Genomic DNA, 16,111 nt, shown 5'->3' on the forward strand with positions numbered 1-16,111 from the left:
GAGGAGGACTGATTGATGTATTGTCTTCTTGATCTTATCTTACATCACAAAGGTCAGCAAGGTTGTTTTTAAATCACAGGAGCAAAAAAACTGTTTTTTAAATTGATTTGCTATATTGCATATCCATGTGAGTTCTGGGAATGGATCCCATGTGAATCATGAGGCTCAACATGTATTATGTATGGAGTGCTCCCACCTGTTTCCTGAGTCTGATGTACTATAGTTCAACTGTGGTAGAACATACCTTTGCACATTCCAATGAGATTGTCCACTAAGCTAGTGGTTCTCACACTGGACCCATTTTTAGAATGAGAACCTGTCAGGTCCCACCAGACTGGACCCACCACCTGTCAGGACCCACCAGATGTTATGACTGGAAGTGACATCATCAAGCAGGAAAATTTTTCACAATCCTAGGCTGCAATCCCAGGAGCAAGTCTCAATGGCTATCATTCTTAAAAGAATATACATAGTAGCAAGTCTCTAACATTTCCCCCAATGCACTCATATACCAGGGTTGTATATATAAATCTAATTTAGTAAAAATGAAATGAATTGAATATATTGAAACACACCTAAAATTGGCTAGTGACCCACCTAGTGGGTTTGAGAAACACTGCATCCACCCACTGTTTGAGAAACACTTGCACTAAGCAATCTGCCCTATATCGCCTTTTGAAACATCAAGCTCCTTCTATTGTCAGAAATCCTTATAGCAGATTTTCTTATAGTACTTATAATATAGTACAGATCCTTATAGTACTGGGTCTGACCAGGCAGAGTTATGCTAATGACCCTCCATCCATGGGGCAAGATGATGAGGTTGCAATAGCGGATTTGGGGTGCCTTGAGTCTTCCACTGCTGCCTCCCAAGTTTGTTGTTGATGTGGTCTGCACAGATCCACTTTACAGCAGCCAACAGTGGGAGACAAATGTATGTATTGTAGGCTGGGTGTATGTTGTAGGTCACTTGCACTTTTTGAAATGGCTGGTTTTTGTATCAAAACCTATGAAATTTCAATGAATGCCCTTCAGCCAGAACATATGAGCTCCTTCGCTTATTGCAGTGGTTCCCAACCTGTGGTCTGGGGACCACAGGGGGACTGTGACAACCTGAGAAGTGGTCTGCAAGATCTCAGGGGGAAAAAAGATTATCACCTTTGATCACTTCCAGTCTTTTGCCAAGTGAGCGCTTCCCTACAGACCACTGAAGCTGTGGGTATATGTGGTCCATTCTCCTCCCTTTCTAGCCCGGTGCTAGCTGGAAGCTGCGGGAAGTGCAGCTGCGGGAAGGTCCATTCTCCCCATGGACCACCAAAGAGGGCAGTAAATGGATCACCCGAAACTGTCATTTCCAGTGTCTCCCTGAGCATGCCCCCATGGGCTATTGAATTTTTTTTTGAGAGAGAGGTAGGAATGGAAGGAGGCATGTGGTCCACACCGATTTCACTGTTTGCCTCAGCAAGCTCCTAAAGGTTGGGAACCACTAGCTTATCTAGTAGGTTCAAGCTGCCACTGTTACCAAAAGGGCTGTTTTGTTTAGGGGAATGCCCTTACCTTAGGGTCGTAGGCTGGATAACAAGACAACATAATGCAGAAAAATTCCCTTTTGCTTAAAGAGGAGACTTAGAGAAAGATAACTTTTAATAAAAGATTTTATTAAATCTTATTACAAAAGCACAAAGGTAACACATGGAGAAATGATGTGCATGTTTTCTTTGTCCTAATACTTGAATCCAGTGTACCTAGCTTTCATGGTGGTTGTGTCATGGTGGTGCATCCAAGGAAATTAGAAAAATGAAAGGTTGTAGAAAAGGATTTTAGGGATCCCTGATCTGCTAACCCCAGCTGCTAACAAAAGATGGGGAGAGAAGGGGGGGAAGGAGATCCAGGAGCAAGATAGTTAACTGTCCTGTAGAGTAGTTGGAGGGGGGAGAGTCCTGTGAAGAGGATCCTCTGATGTGTTGGTCCTTGGAGAGCGAAAGAGCATGTGAGAGGAAGCCCTCAGACAGTACTGAGCCCTCAGCAGACAGTACTGAGCTGGATGGTAGCTTTACTACCACACAGCAGGGTGCTTGGAGTATGTAAAGCATTTAAATTTATCAGCAAATTTATCAGCAAAATTTAGTGGGGTCTATGGCTGGGTTCCTAGATGGGGGAACTTAAACAATACAGTGAATCAGCAACCCAAGAAGGCAGTTCAAGTTTGCAAACCGTACTTAAACAGTGATTGGGTTAAAACAATACAATGAATACAGTAATGTAGGAGACACTAACAATGATTTAAGAGCCAGACTTCCTCCCATAATTTGTGACCATGGGGTGGTGGTGGTGGTTGTGTAACCATTAGCTTGTGACCAGAGTTTTGGAAATGTGTGCTGGGAGTTCAGCCTGCATGTAACATATACAGATATAGAGAAAATCACAACTAAATGGCAAAGGGGGACTTTCATGTAACATCACTGGTTTTTAGTGTCTGCAGTCTTTCATTTCACCACATGAGGGCATGCCTGTATAATCTTTATTCAAGGAAGATTTTATAACATCTCAAGTAGGGGTTTGCAAGGAAAATGCAATACAGCAGAGATTCTCAAACCTTTTAGCACAGGGACCACTCTGTAGAATGACAATCTGTCAGACCGACCAGAAGTGACATCATCAAGCGGGAAAATTTTTAGCAACATGCAACAAAATAAAATCAAGTAGGTAAATTAAAAGTTTATAATAAGGATATGTTTAAAAAATTATTTAAAATGAAGTACCCTCCTAACCCTCCCAAGCAGTTGCTGATCTGTTTAAAAAAAAAAACCCCAAACATACCAAAGGCTGCAATCTCCACAACCCAAGACCCACGTAAAACGTAATACATAGTAGGTAGCCTATTAAGAGTACTGATCTATAACATTTCTGATCTATAACAGTACTGATGGTTGTATGTATGGTTTAACATATTAAAAATAAAATACACATGAAAATGAATGTGGACCCACCTGGGGACAGTTAAGCACAAGCAGGTTATTTGTTTAGCTATCAATTTTGTTTTGATGGTGTGTGTGAAAACTGTTGTTAACCAACCTTAGCCCTTGGGAAGGGAGGAGGTAGAAAGGTTCCAGGACAACATACTGGATTGTGCCCGTTTTAATTTCCCACTTTGGTCATCAAAGTGTCTCAAACTATTTATTAGAAGAAAACATGTTTACCAACAAAAGGAGCTATAGCTTAATAATGGAGCATCTACTTTGTTTTTAGAAATTTCCCCACTTCAGTCCCTAGAATCTGCAGATAGGAATGGGAAAGACCCCTGTTTGAATTCTGGGCCTTTGTTGGCCCTTTGTTGATCAGATTATTATTACAGTATTATTATTAAGAAATGTATATTTATTAAGATAACTGGCTTATATAGTACATGAGATTTTCCCAAATTATCAATTGAGAGATGTTCTCACTATTCTGTTCTCTCTATTCTGAAGCCATCAGAATTTAGTAAGGTGATGTCAGGGGATGACCTGAGCAGGTGTGCTGGGGTTAAGGAGCAAAAGAAACAGCTTGGGACAAGACAACAGGAGAAAAAGACAGACTGAGCTTTGGATGACCTGAATGGAGAAGCTCTGGTCTAGGGATCTGATGTTGTTTTTTGCAGAGTACATCAGCACTGTTTTTTGCTGAGCATCAGCTCAACATGCTCATTTGTAAATAAATACATGTGGTATTTGCAATCTCCAGCAATCTCTCCTCCAAAGAAGCCACGTCCCTAAAATGTCTTCCTTCAGGACTCACTAACAATGTGTTTGTCCTGTTTGAGTGCCACAGGGAGACAAATATGCTCTTTTGGTGGGCTCTGTCACTTTGCTATATGTAGTGTGACACCAAGTCTGGCCTAGCTGTTGCATGAGCTGAAACATCTGTTTATACATAGTATTCAAACATAACTATGTGCCTAACCCACATTAGATGTCTTAGTATTGCCGTTTTGAGTCTTTTCTCCCATGTTAAATCTTGTTTGCCATGAGTCTCTGATGATGAATGGCTCCTTTTTTCCTTATCAGCCTGAAGGAATGACAAGAAAGCTTGTTAAAGTCCTTACACTAGATCCGGAAACACAAGGAGAAAGTGAGTAACAGTTCTTCTCTGCTTCCCATTCTATTTCTTGATTCCTGTGAAGGCTTCTCTATTGCTCACCCCTTTCATGTTCTTTGCTTTATATGTTTAACACCAATATTATTATTTTGGCTCAGAAATTTCAGGTCGAAATTTTTTTTCAAGGGGAGGTTGTTGTATACATAAATAAATGACATGTAGGCGGCTGAATGAGGCACCACTGGAAACCAAACATAAAATGCAGAAACCCATGAGCATTTGGTCAATGTGCCTTATGTCTTGAATGTAATTTGGTGAGCTTTGGTCAATGTGCCTAATGTCTTGAATGGAAGTCTGGGCAACAGGGAGTTTTCTGTCTCTTGTGATTTTCCTTCTTACCCCACCTTTTTCAGATGGCGTACAGGAAGTGCCAGTCAAAGCCAGTGTTTTAGATGACATGGTTCCTGGCACAGAAAGTGAGACCCAAATTAGTGTACAAGGTGAGAACCACTTTCTTACTTGTAAAATACAGAAATTTACTATAATTAGAAAGAATGAAAAAGCTCTTCAGCTCAGTTGCTGCTGCAATCCGTGAGCACACATTGCTAGGGCCACCATCAGGGTACACTTCCTGAGTGGATATAAAATACAGCAAAGATTCCCCAATGGATCACAGTGCATGCATAATTAGCACCTAGAACCTATGCAGCTAATTGGAGTAGCTCCTGATGGTGCCCCAAAGGAAGGAGAGGGCTAACATTAGCGGAGCAAAGGTAATACTACAAAGAGCTCTTGATGCTCTTGAGCTCAAGACCAATTCCCAACTACCACTATCTTTCCACACGTTAGGAAATCCTGTGGCTCAGCTTATTGAAAACAGCATTGATGGGACCAAGCTGAATCATCTCATCATAACTCCTTCTGGCTGTGGGGAGCAGAACATGATTACCATGACACCCTCAGTTATTGCCACCCACTATCTTGACAACACTGGGCAGTGGGAGAAGATTGGAGTGGAACGCAGAAGCGAGGCAGTCAAGCAGATCTTGCAAGGTAAATCAAAGCTACCTCTCAGTTTTATCTCCCTGCCACCAGATATTGCAAAGGTCTGACAATCGTTTCTTCATCCCAGGCCCAAGTTGCTAAAAACCCCATGAATTACTACAGATATTGGTGTATACATTGCTAAGGGTTCTACTATTTGGTGATCTACAAATCTGTACGATAATGCTCTTATCAGGAATAGCTAAAAGGCGTAGCTAAGAGGGTGCAGGGAGTAGCAGTCACACCAGGCAATAAGCTTTAGGGAGGTAACAAGCTGAGTTTGACACTAGTGGCTAAAAATGTGAAAATCTCATTATGTATGAATAATACCATCATGTTATATATTACTGGAAAGGGAATTTAATTCAGAGTGCAATGAAACAAACCACATCAGAATAGCTGTCTTCTATCAAAAGTTACAGTTAAAGTTCATTCACAAAATGAAGACACAACTTTTGTCCTAAAGGAATAAAAAGTGGATTTTCTTAATTCAAAACTGACATGAGACTGATCATTCTGAACCAATAAGGTAATGTCAAGGAGGCAGGTTCCCCCCCCCCATGTGCACTTTTAAAAAAGCTTAGGTGTGATGTCATGTCATCACTTCTGGGGCATCATTTTGAGCTCCACATATGTTCATTAGCTACGCCACTAGGAGAATGTACACCTCAGTTTTGTTGATCTGAAGAACAGAAGCACCCACAAGGAAATGAACTATTTCGTCTGAGTTAGAACCTTTCTAGATGAATCTTTGTCTGGGAATCGCTAGAGTCTGATCAAGGGGAGTGACACCTAGTGATTCAGAGCACTTCTCCTTTCTCTCTGCTTGACACCTGATCAACCTGATAGTGACACCTGATCAAGGGGAGTGACACCTAGTGATTCAGAGACCTTTCTCTCTGCTTTCCGGACATACTGGGACAGCAACTGAATGGTGGTAGTGGGGGGGACTACAGGACATAAGAAGAGCCCTGCTGGATCAGGTGATTAGATTAATTAAGCTAGCACTTGGTCCATTGCCACCACTCTAAACTAAAAGAGACCAAAAATTTTTTTTTGGGGGGGGGGGGCGGAAATTTGAGAAAAACCATCCCTCCCAGGAAAGCACAGAACTCTCTGGTTGTTTAAAATATATTTTGAGTAGCACCCACATGCAATCAGATGTGACAATTCACATGTGAACATGAGAACTAAGCAGGCAGTATATAACCAGTTTATTAAAAACCTAAATAGGGGTTTGTGAGTTGGTGAGTGTGCAAAACAGTTGGTTGTGCAAAAGAAAAGCAGCACAGATTAGGTGGGGCAACCAAAGGAGGGTGAGAAAGGCTTCCTTCTGTGCAGGATAAGTGAGGTCAGTTCTGCCTCTTTGTGGAGGCATGCTTTGTAGTGGCATAAACAACTGGATTGGGGATTCACAGCTCTCTCTATCCTCCTCCCAACAGGTTACACACAGCAAATGGTTTACAAGAAAGCAGACAACTCCTATGCTGCATGGAAAGACCGCCCAGCTAGCACTTGGTAAGTACAGTACATCCCTCTTGTTTCCCTTGACTTTCAGTATATTTTCATTCTCCTGCTCACACTAAACTCTCTTTTCCTAACACCTCTCTTTTCCTCTTCTTGCTCAACCTTCTCCAAAATGACCTCCTCTGCTTCTGTGCCCCTTCCCCCTCACTGCTCCCTACGCTTGAAACTCTTTCCCACCTGGCAACCACTAGACTCCTTTAGTTTCTGTGTTCACCCTTGTCAAAAACTACTCAATTGATATTCTTCCTGTTTGCTTCTGTCCTCCTGCAATAAGAAGGATAATAATCTTTATTTCCACTTCTAAAGTCTATTCACTAGACCTGCGGTTTTCAAGCTCTCTGGGAGTTGCAGTAAGTCCTTGCAGGGGAGGGGAGGCAAGGAGAAGGCAGCGCTATCCTGGGGATCATGTTGCTAAGGCACAGGATGTACTCACCAGTCCCTGCAGCAGCCTTCCCAGGGTGCGGGGAGCCCTGCATGAGCATCTGTAGTCCTCTAAAAGTGAAAGTGATCAGGCTGAGGGCCAGAAGTGGTCATTAGGCGGGAAGTGATGTCATTACACACATTGATCAGACATAAGCACCTTCTTCTCATTTAGGAATGAAAGAAAATATGCAAATATGATTATAGTTCAAGATATGGGACAGCCCAGTTATCATGTGGACTGCCCTTTCAGTAGAGACAGCTCAGTAGCTGAGATCACAAGGGCCAAATAAAAAACTTCCATGGGCCGCATCTGGTCCCAGGGCCTTATGTTTGACACCCCTGCTCTAACAGGTGGTTAGGCTTATAAATAGCAGCTTCTATGTCATGACATCCCCTAAAACAGCATTTCCCAAATTTTTCACTAGTGGGTTGCAACACAATTTGCATAGCCCAATGCTTAATGTTATGATCAATTTTGTGCCACAAAGTGAATCTGGGAGCCCCTTGGATGCCACTTCCAGTTAGCACCGGCCTGCAACCCACTCCATTGACCTCTAGTTTACTTCTAGTTTGCTTCCATGACTTCCAATCCATTCCTTGAAGCATTCTCCCACCCATGGCATCCATTGGAGTGGGTCATGAAAGTGATCTGAAAGTGGCCCCTGGGGGCTCCCAGAAATGCTTTGCGGCACAACATTGATCATTGGGTTATGACCCACCATGGAGGAAGAGGTGGTTGTGGTAGTTAAAAGATTGGGAACTACGCTAAAGAATCCTTGGAACTGTAGGTTGGTGACTGTGCTTCCTCCACACTTCCTCCACATCCTGCAGCATAGTATTTCAATCCCCAGGGGAGAGTTGAATCACTATTACTGCTGAACTACTTGACATGTATAGAAATATCTTTAACCAGTTGTCAGCTAATGTAAACAAAAAGTGTTTATGACACTTTAGCATCAAATGTAGTTTGAATCTAACATTAAGTGCTTTGAGGTTGTTTGGCTGACACACAATACTACTTGCAGGCTAACAGCATATATTGCAAAGGTCTTTGCTATGGCTTCCAATGTCGTACAAAATGGTATTAACCACCAGATCCTCTGCGGAAGTGTGAAATGGTTGATTCTGGAGAGGCAACAACCAGATGGAATGTTCCGTGAAAATGCCCCTGTGATTCATGGAGAAATGGTGGTATGCTTTCTTTCTGTTTTTAATGTGACTTCTTTTGCATGAACCCAAGGATGTTCTACTTCCTGATTTATAGCAACACAGCACAGGACAAGGTGGAATAGCACAAGAACAGGTGGAAGTGACAGATCATACCATCTCATACAACAGATGAGAAATTACCATTGTTCATAAAAAGCAGATGAAAAAGGAGAGTCAACCAGTGGAAATGTGAAGTATTGGAGTATTGAAGTATTGGTAGGAGACAATGACACGTTTAAAGTGGAGTAAAGTCATCATGACAATGGGATTGAAAGTTGAGATTAGACTAGGCAAGGGATCTGCACTGGGAAGGAACCAACATGGGTTAGTCCAAGTTTCTCAAGCTTGAAGGGGCACAGCTACATAGTAGGGGCAATGATGATGTAGCTGATGTGTGTTGCTGAATCCAAATAACCTATAACCTTTGGAGAGTTAACTTTCTCATCTGAGTTAACAAGGATTAAGTTAACTGTCTTTGTCCTGGTTGCTAGATTCTAGCAAATTTGCAAGGATCAGTATGGTGCCTATCTTATCCACAAACTTGGTACCAGTTTTTTTTTTGGGGGGGGGGGGAATGAGAAACCCTCTCCTAAGCTTTCCCTTGGAGTGAGGTGCCACTGAACCTCATATGGATTGGTATAGCACCCTCCAGTAACTAAACCTAATACATAATTAAGTGCACAATCCTGTCCTACGCTGGAACAGGCAAGCCAAGAAACTTTTCCCCCTGTCCCTGGGTTCTTGGCTATCCTTTCCCTATCCTTGGCTCCTATGGGGCCCCTCGGACTTGCGCCATCTCCTGATGTGGTGCAAGTCCGAGGAGAGCCAAGTGGCTTCAAGCCACTCCAAACTCCCTGGGAAAGGGGATTGGGATCCAGCATAAGTGCTGGATCCCGCCCACCCGCCTGCCCGCTCACCCGCTTGCCCACAGGGCTGCTCATTGCTACCCTCTCCTTGCCCTGGGACGCCTTGATCCCGCCTCCTCCCCACCCACCCCAGAGCCTTGCATTTCAAGGCCGGCTGCCTCTGTTGGCACAGAGGCTTGTGTCAGCCTCCTCCAAGCCTCTGTGCCCAAGGAGCTGCAAATGTGCATTATGGCACATTTGTGAATAAGGCACATTTGTGACCTTCCTCGGCTGGCGCAAGGGACTTGCCCCTGCCCATGTGCAGCTCAGGATTGCACTGCACTTGCATATTCTTTGTTTATCCCCATTATTAGATTTATTTAAAATCTTATTAGATTTAGCTAAATTCTTAATAGATTTATTTAAAATCTTCTCTATTTTGATTTTATTTATTGTAAGCCCCTCAGGGCAGGGGCTTATTCTCTCATTCTTTGTAAATGAATTCACTGCACTCATTCTGCACTGTATATGCAGATGGCAAATTATTAAAATAATTTTTTTTTACCAAGTGGCTACATGCTCAGAGCTCAATTTTGCTAGGCTGCCATAAGTCCCTTATGAGGACTGTAGGGCATGTTTGCACTGCCTGCAGAGTCAGCTGGGCAGGCACACAGAGTCAGTTGGCACAACCAAGGAGGCCAGATACAGTATCCATGCCAACACAGATGGGTAAGTTTGTGCTGCCAGTGGGCCACTGGCGCAGGGTTTGGGAAGTGTGGGGGAGGGCATTCTGGAGTGGAGAAGAGCGGGTTGGTGGGTGGAGCAGGTTCGGGGGGGGGGGCTGGTGCCAGGAACTTAATCCAGATCCTAACACCTCTCCCAGGTGACCAGGATTGGCTGCTCGATTCTATGCCACCTCTTTTGGTGGTGCAAATTCTCTTCAAGTGTGCCTCTTTAGGTGGCACAGATCTGAGTAACCCCATTTTTGCCTGCTGCTGTGTTATTTGGGGTAAGGGGAATTAATTCCCTTTGCCCCAAGCTGCACCACAGCCAGCCCCAGCCCCACTCTGGATGTAGCACTGGCCTGCCTGTCAGCCTACCCGTTCCAGGGCAGGTTAGAATTTGCCTATTAAACTTGTTAAGCCAGTTAAACCAGGAGCAGTCCTTAGAAACAGTGGAAAAACTTTGAGGGAATTTGCATGGACAGATTACAACCAGTTTACTCACTGAAAACCAACATCGTATTTGCTGGCAATATAGCTGTTGGACTGTCCTTAAGCAGCAGAAGGTTGCTATGCCCCCAAAACATTTATTTTTAAAGCTACTGGTTAGCTTTTTCAAGCATTCTCAATTTTCTAAGTTTTTCAATTTTCTGATATGCTCTGCCACCTCTTTTGCAGTATCTGAGCTATGACAGTGTTTTGGGATCATTTTTTTAAAAACTGTTTTTCCCCCTCCTTTTGCTTACTTCTAGGGAGGCTATAGGGGTGCAGAACCAGATGTGTCATTAACAGCCTTTGTTCTAATTGCACTGCTGGAGTCCAAACCAATTTGCAAAGACCAAGTCAACGTAAGTATCTCTATGAGGCAATATCTCTTACAACACAATCCCACTCCCAACTCTTTTGCTATTTTTTCCTTGTTGATCGAGCTGTATCTCCAAACTCTCCCTTTGGAAAGGCAGACCGGCCTGAAATCAAAGAGTAAACCCCATGTTGCACACTACTCTTGTGCAGCCATTCCATGAGGTTCTTGTAGTGAAATGAAAGCCAGTGCTGGACTTCTAGTAGACTCTTGACAGGCCTAAGATGCAGTCTTTGTTTTGGAACAGTGGTTCTCAAAAAAAAGCCCAGAACACACTTTTTAAAGAATGACAAATATAATGAGTGGGTCCCAACCCTCATTTTGAGAAACACTGTTGTGGAGGACTAGAGTGTGACTGAAATGAAACCTATGGATGCATAACTCTTTTGTTACCTTTGCCTTCCCCATTCTTCTGCTTCTTTTCATAAGCACCTTATCTGGCTCAGGGCTATACTTGTGCAGAAGCAGGTTTCCATGAGCAATGCAGAAACAAAGTCTACTGAGTGCATGATTCTGCAACCCAGTGCTGTGCATGTCTGTTTGGTCTAGTAAACAAAGCAGAACTTCTATCATCTGGGAAAGAGTAGTTCTCCTTTCCCATCAAATAGCTGATCATTTGTATTCTAGTTTCTTTTACTGGATTACTTGCTTGCGTGCCCAGCTGCTATCCATGCCCAGTGCTGGATCAGGACCATTGATTAAATTTAGATTTTAAACTTCCTGGAGCAAGAGTTTATTCAAAAAAGCATCTTCCTTTGAGATACAGGAAGCTGGATTAGATGGGCCTATGGCCTGATCCAGTAGGGCTGTTCTTATGTTCAAATAAATATAATGCCAGTTCTCAACATTCTAATAATTCCTTTGTTAGGTTGGTTGTTGAATAATAGCTTTAGGGTAACTGGTTGATATTTCAGTCAGTGGGAACTAGTGAATGGAGATGGTCTTCCAATCACTGGGAATCTTTTTGTAGGGGGGAATCTTCCTTTTGTCACTGTTGGAAAGGTGCCTGGAGGAGCTCAGCATTCATTCACTCATTCATTCATTCCACCTTTATTGGCATAAACAACAAGAAACAACAAAAAAACATTCAGGGTAGCCACCAATCATAGATCAGGCAAATACGTACAAAGGAACTTACACTGCGACAGTACCTTAAATATATTTTGCTACATTTGAGTGCTGCTGTACTCATTTCTCCCGTCTAACAAGTACCAGACCAAGTCTGTATCTGAACCATGAAAGCTTTCCAGGAATGGATATAGAAACTGTTGGTGTAAATCGATATAGGTACAATACAAAAGTACTCTTTTGTACTCAAGGACTCTTTTGAGGTTAGGTCGCAAGAACATGACTGGGTTATTCCAATGGGTTATTAAATCTTGCAGCTCAGCGTCAGCTAAGGGAGGGGTGGGGCAAGGCATGGCCTGAATGGGAAGGAGTTTATGGCTTGAATGGGAAAAGACAGCAGATAAATAGGGAGCACAGAGTTTCTAGTTAGTTGGAACTAGAGGTGCAGCCAGAAGTGACTGGACAATTTGCATTCTGGAAATCTCCTGCTGGCTGTTTCCTTCCACTCTGCTGTATTAGTATATAGTATTGATGAATAGACCAAATCACTGGCACTCTTTCATTGAAACAGTCAAACTTCTGAAACTTCTCCCTTGCTCAGCAGTGGGGATCATATATCTCTCTTGGTGTTGATTTTAAATAAAGTGCATCATTTCTAAAAGTTTTTCCCCAAATACTTGTAACATGTAGATACTTTGTTTTGTTTTCTTTCCAGAGTTTAGAGAGCAGCATAACCAAAGCCAGTGACTATTTAGCCAAGAAATATGAGACACTGGAAAGGCGCTACACAGTGGCCATCACAGCCTATGCATTGGCACTAGCAGGAAAGCTGAATGATGACACTGTGCTCATGGGAAAATCAACAGGTACATTTATTGCAGTGCACTGAACCGAAGAGAACTATTGTTAGGCTCTGGAGGACAGGCAGTTTGTGTAAGGAACATTTCTGTAAGGAACAGAAATGGACACGTTCTTGTTCACGTGGGGGCAGCCAGCTGGGTTGGAGTTTGGGTGCAATATCACCTGCAGGACTCTGGGGGGCAGTGTGTTGACCAGACCACACCTCTCACCTGCACTCTGTGTTGGTGCAAATTGTGCAACCCTTTGTGCAATTGCTCTTTTTGCTATATCTCCAAAACTCCCTTTTCCAAGTTTATGCACACTGTTTTTGATTTGGCTGATGTGGGTGTGGTTATCTTATGCAAAGTTGAACTTGGTCCCCAAGCTTTTTGGATTATCTCATGGGATTTTGGAACACACCCCAGCTTTTCTCAGGATCAGCAGTTGTCAGTACCAGTCAGGCTAACTGCCCTGGATGAATTGGAAATGCTTGTGGAACAGGCCAAAGGATCCTGGGGTGCATTCTAACTGCACACACCCTCTTTTCTCACTTTCCTGTGCTGTTGATATCATATCAGCAAATATCATATCAGCACGGGGTTGAGGTGGGAAATAGAAGGAAAACATCTAGCCCCTACATAAGGTGCCCCATGACTAGATGTCACTGGTGAGATCTGTATAATTTCATCTAGACATCTGAAGGAGACAGTGACCTCCTTTCTTTTTCTTTTCTCAGCCACAAAGAATACATGTGTGCAAGTGAGGCCCAAGACCAACAACTCACTTCCACTGTTGTGTATAATCAAACATATAGACTGGTCAGCAGTGTTGTAATGCTTCCCAATAGCTGTTGGAATGTTCATTAACATGCCATGGCTTTCACAGCAGCTCAGCTAATGGATGGAATGTAGGGAGAGAAATTTTGTACACATCTGTCAAGTGACGATCAATTTTTAGTTTATTATACGTAATCACATATTGGTTTCTTAATGGCACAAAGTGGTGTTATAGAATAATTATCCATGAGATATGTTTAGTCAAGATCTGTTTCTCTGCTGCTATTTAGATAATAATCGGTGGGAAGAATTCAATGCTCGCACCTATAACCTTGAAGGCACATCTTATGCACTGCTGGCTTTGCTGAAAATGAAGAAGTTTACTCATGTAGGTAAAATTGTCAGATGGCTAACGGAGCAGAAATACTATGGAGGGACGTATGGCCATACTCAGGTGAGCTTTTGCCTTACTGCTCTTTGATTGAAGATTTGAGTTGGTGGCTTCAGAAGAGGAATTGCTCAAATTAAACAGTAACTTGTACACACAACAGTAGCTTATACTGTAGGCCAAGTCTGAGGTGTAGGCTGTTTCTGGACTGTTACACTTCAGATTGCATTCTCACATAATTAAATGCTTTCTTATAGACAAAAAAATGATTTGAATGCAGAACACTAGCTTGTCAAATGATGGCCTCTAGCATAGGTGTCTCTTTGACATCCTTTGTATGTAGATGGAATATTTATGGAAAAGTATTCCATCATGTGCGCCACTACCTGCAATCTGAAATGATGCAGCCCAGACATTGGCTAACCACAGGAGAATTAGTGTAATCCTAAATGCTCTGTGTGCTGACCACTGTGCTGGTGTGCACTAGTTGTAAATGTGCTGTAAAGTGACAGAAGATAGGGTGCTGGCAGGAAGGCCTGTGCTGTCCTGCCAGCACCAGTGCAAGCAGGAATGTGTGCCAGAGATAAGCAGCATGTGGTGGGGGAAGGGGGTATAACACTGTATCTTGCTGTTACTGGGATAAAGGCAGGGTAGAAATTATTTAAATAAATACATAAATAAATAGAATGTTGGGTAAGGGACCTCCCCCGTAGTGCAATGGTCTTCTGATTCAGGGCCTTTGGGAACCACTGTTAACATTTTTAGAAGCTGTGGGACATCCTGTGCATAATGGTCTTGCATTGCATCTCATTTAGCCTCACCTTCTAGACTTATGCATATGAATTTTACATGCTTACTGCAGGAAAAACGGGTCTGATGGGTGACAGATCAGGAGAGAGTTCTTGGGGTGGAGGTGGACAGGTGGATGAAAGTGTCGACCCAATGTGCGGCGGCAGTGAAGAAGGCCAATTCTATGCTTGGGATCATTAGGAAAGGTATTGAGAACAAAACGGCTAATATAATGCCGTTGTACAAATCTATGGTAAGGCCACACCTGGAGTATTGTGTCCAGTTCTGGTTGCCGCATCTCAAAAAAGACATAGTGGAAATGGAAAAGGTGCACAAGAGAGCGACTAAGATGATGATAAGGTGCTGGGGCACCTTCCTTATGAGGAAAGGCTATGGCGTTTGGGCCTCTTCAGCCTAGAAAAGAGACGCATGAGGGGGGACATGATTGAGACATACAAAATTATGCAGGGGATGGACAGAGTGGATAGGGAGATGCTCTTTACACTCTCACATAACACCAGAACCAGGGGACATCCACTAAAATTGAGTGTTGGGAGAGTTAGAACAGACAAAAGAAAATATTTCTTTACTCAGTGTGTGGTTGGTGTGTGGAACTCCGTGCCACAGGATGTGGTGATGTCGTCTAGCCTGGACGCCTTTAAAAGGGGATTGGACAAGTTTCTGGAGGAAAAATCCATTACGTACAAGCCATGATGTGTATGCGCAACCTCCTAATTTTAGAAATGGGTTATGTCAGAATGCCAGATGCAAGGGAGGGCACCAGGATGAGGTCTCTTGTTATCTGGTGTGCTCCCTGGGGCATTTGGTGGGCTGCTGTGAGATACAGGAAGCTGGACTAGATGGGCCTATGGCCTGATCCAGTGGGGCTGTTCTTATGTTCTTATGAGTGCCATGCTGATATATATGCACTGTATATGCATTCTAGTTACTATGGAGTTCTTCTCAGTGCGCTCCACATCCCTGGTAAACTTTATCATCAGATCCTCAGTTCTTCTGTGGATAGGAAGCATGCTACCTGCATGCCCCTGCTAGGTGTTCTAAAACCTTCTGTTTTCCTTTTGTCACGCCAGTCAACCGTTATGGTATACCAGTCTCTTGCCCAGTATAGTATGGACATCCCTTCCCATCAGGAGTTAGCCTTGGATGTCTCTATTCTGTTGCCAGAACGGGAAGCACCATTTAATGTCAGAATTAATTTTGAAAATGCCCTTCTAGCCAAATCAACAGAGGTATGTATTTCTTTGAACAATTTTTGCATTAATTTTGTTTTACTTTCAAGCTTATTCTGGCAAGTAGTGAGAGTGGGTAACACTGTTGACTGCTCCATGAAAATCCCAGTACAAAATATCATTGAAAGCCTAAATAGTTTGCTAGGACCTGCCACAGCAAGTCACTCTGAAGCTACTGGTTGTCATATAGCTAACCTCCATTCAGTAACCTCCTTCTACCTATCCCCCTCAGAGGCTTGAATTTTTTTTCTTATGTCCTCCCCAGCTCCCAAGTATCTGGGTTCAAATTGC

The 16,111-nt window shown here is 43.1% G+C and overlaps 1 protein-coding gene across 2 annotated transcripts in view; it reads left to right on the forward strand.

Moving 5' to 3' along the window:
• C3 (complement C3) overlaps positions 1-16,111 on the forward strand; it is a 48,369-nt gene that overhangs the window by 23,222 nt on the left and 9,036 nt on the right. For both annotated transcript variants that reach the window (XM_066617713.1, XM_066617712.1), the window contains exons 22-30: positions 4,047-4,110; positions 4,491-4,577; positions 4,927-5,130; positions 6,564-6,639; positions 8,097-8,262; positions 10,600-10,695; positions 12,493-12,643; positions 13,684-13,847; positions 15,662-15,820. In XM_066617713.1, the coding sequence (XP_066473810.1) occupies positions 4,047-4,110; positions 4,491-4,577; positions 4,927-5,130; positions 6,564-6,639; positions 8,097-8,262; positions 10,600-10,695; positions 12,493-12,643; positions 13,684-13,847; positions 15,662-15,820 (1,167 nt within the window). The remainder of the gene's footprint in view (positions 1-4,046; positions 4,111-4,490; positions 4,578-4,926; positions 5,131-6,563; positions 6,640-8,096; positions 8,263-10,599; positions 10,696-12,492; positions 12,644-13,683; positions 13,848-15,661; positions 15,821-16,111) is intronic.

Source organism: Tiliqua scincoides, chromosome 2, assembly GCF_035046505.1.
Source record: "Tiliqua scincoides isolate rTilSci1 chromosome 2, rTilSci1.hap2, whole genome shotgun sequence".
NCBI classification, from domain to species: Eukaryota; Metazoa; Chordata; class Lepidosauria; order Squamata; family Scincidae; genus Tiliqua; species Tiliqua scincoides.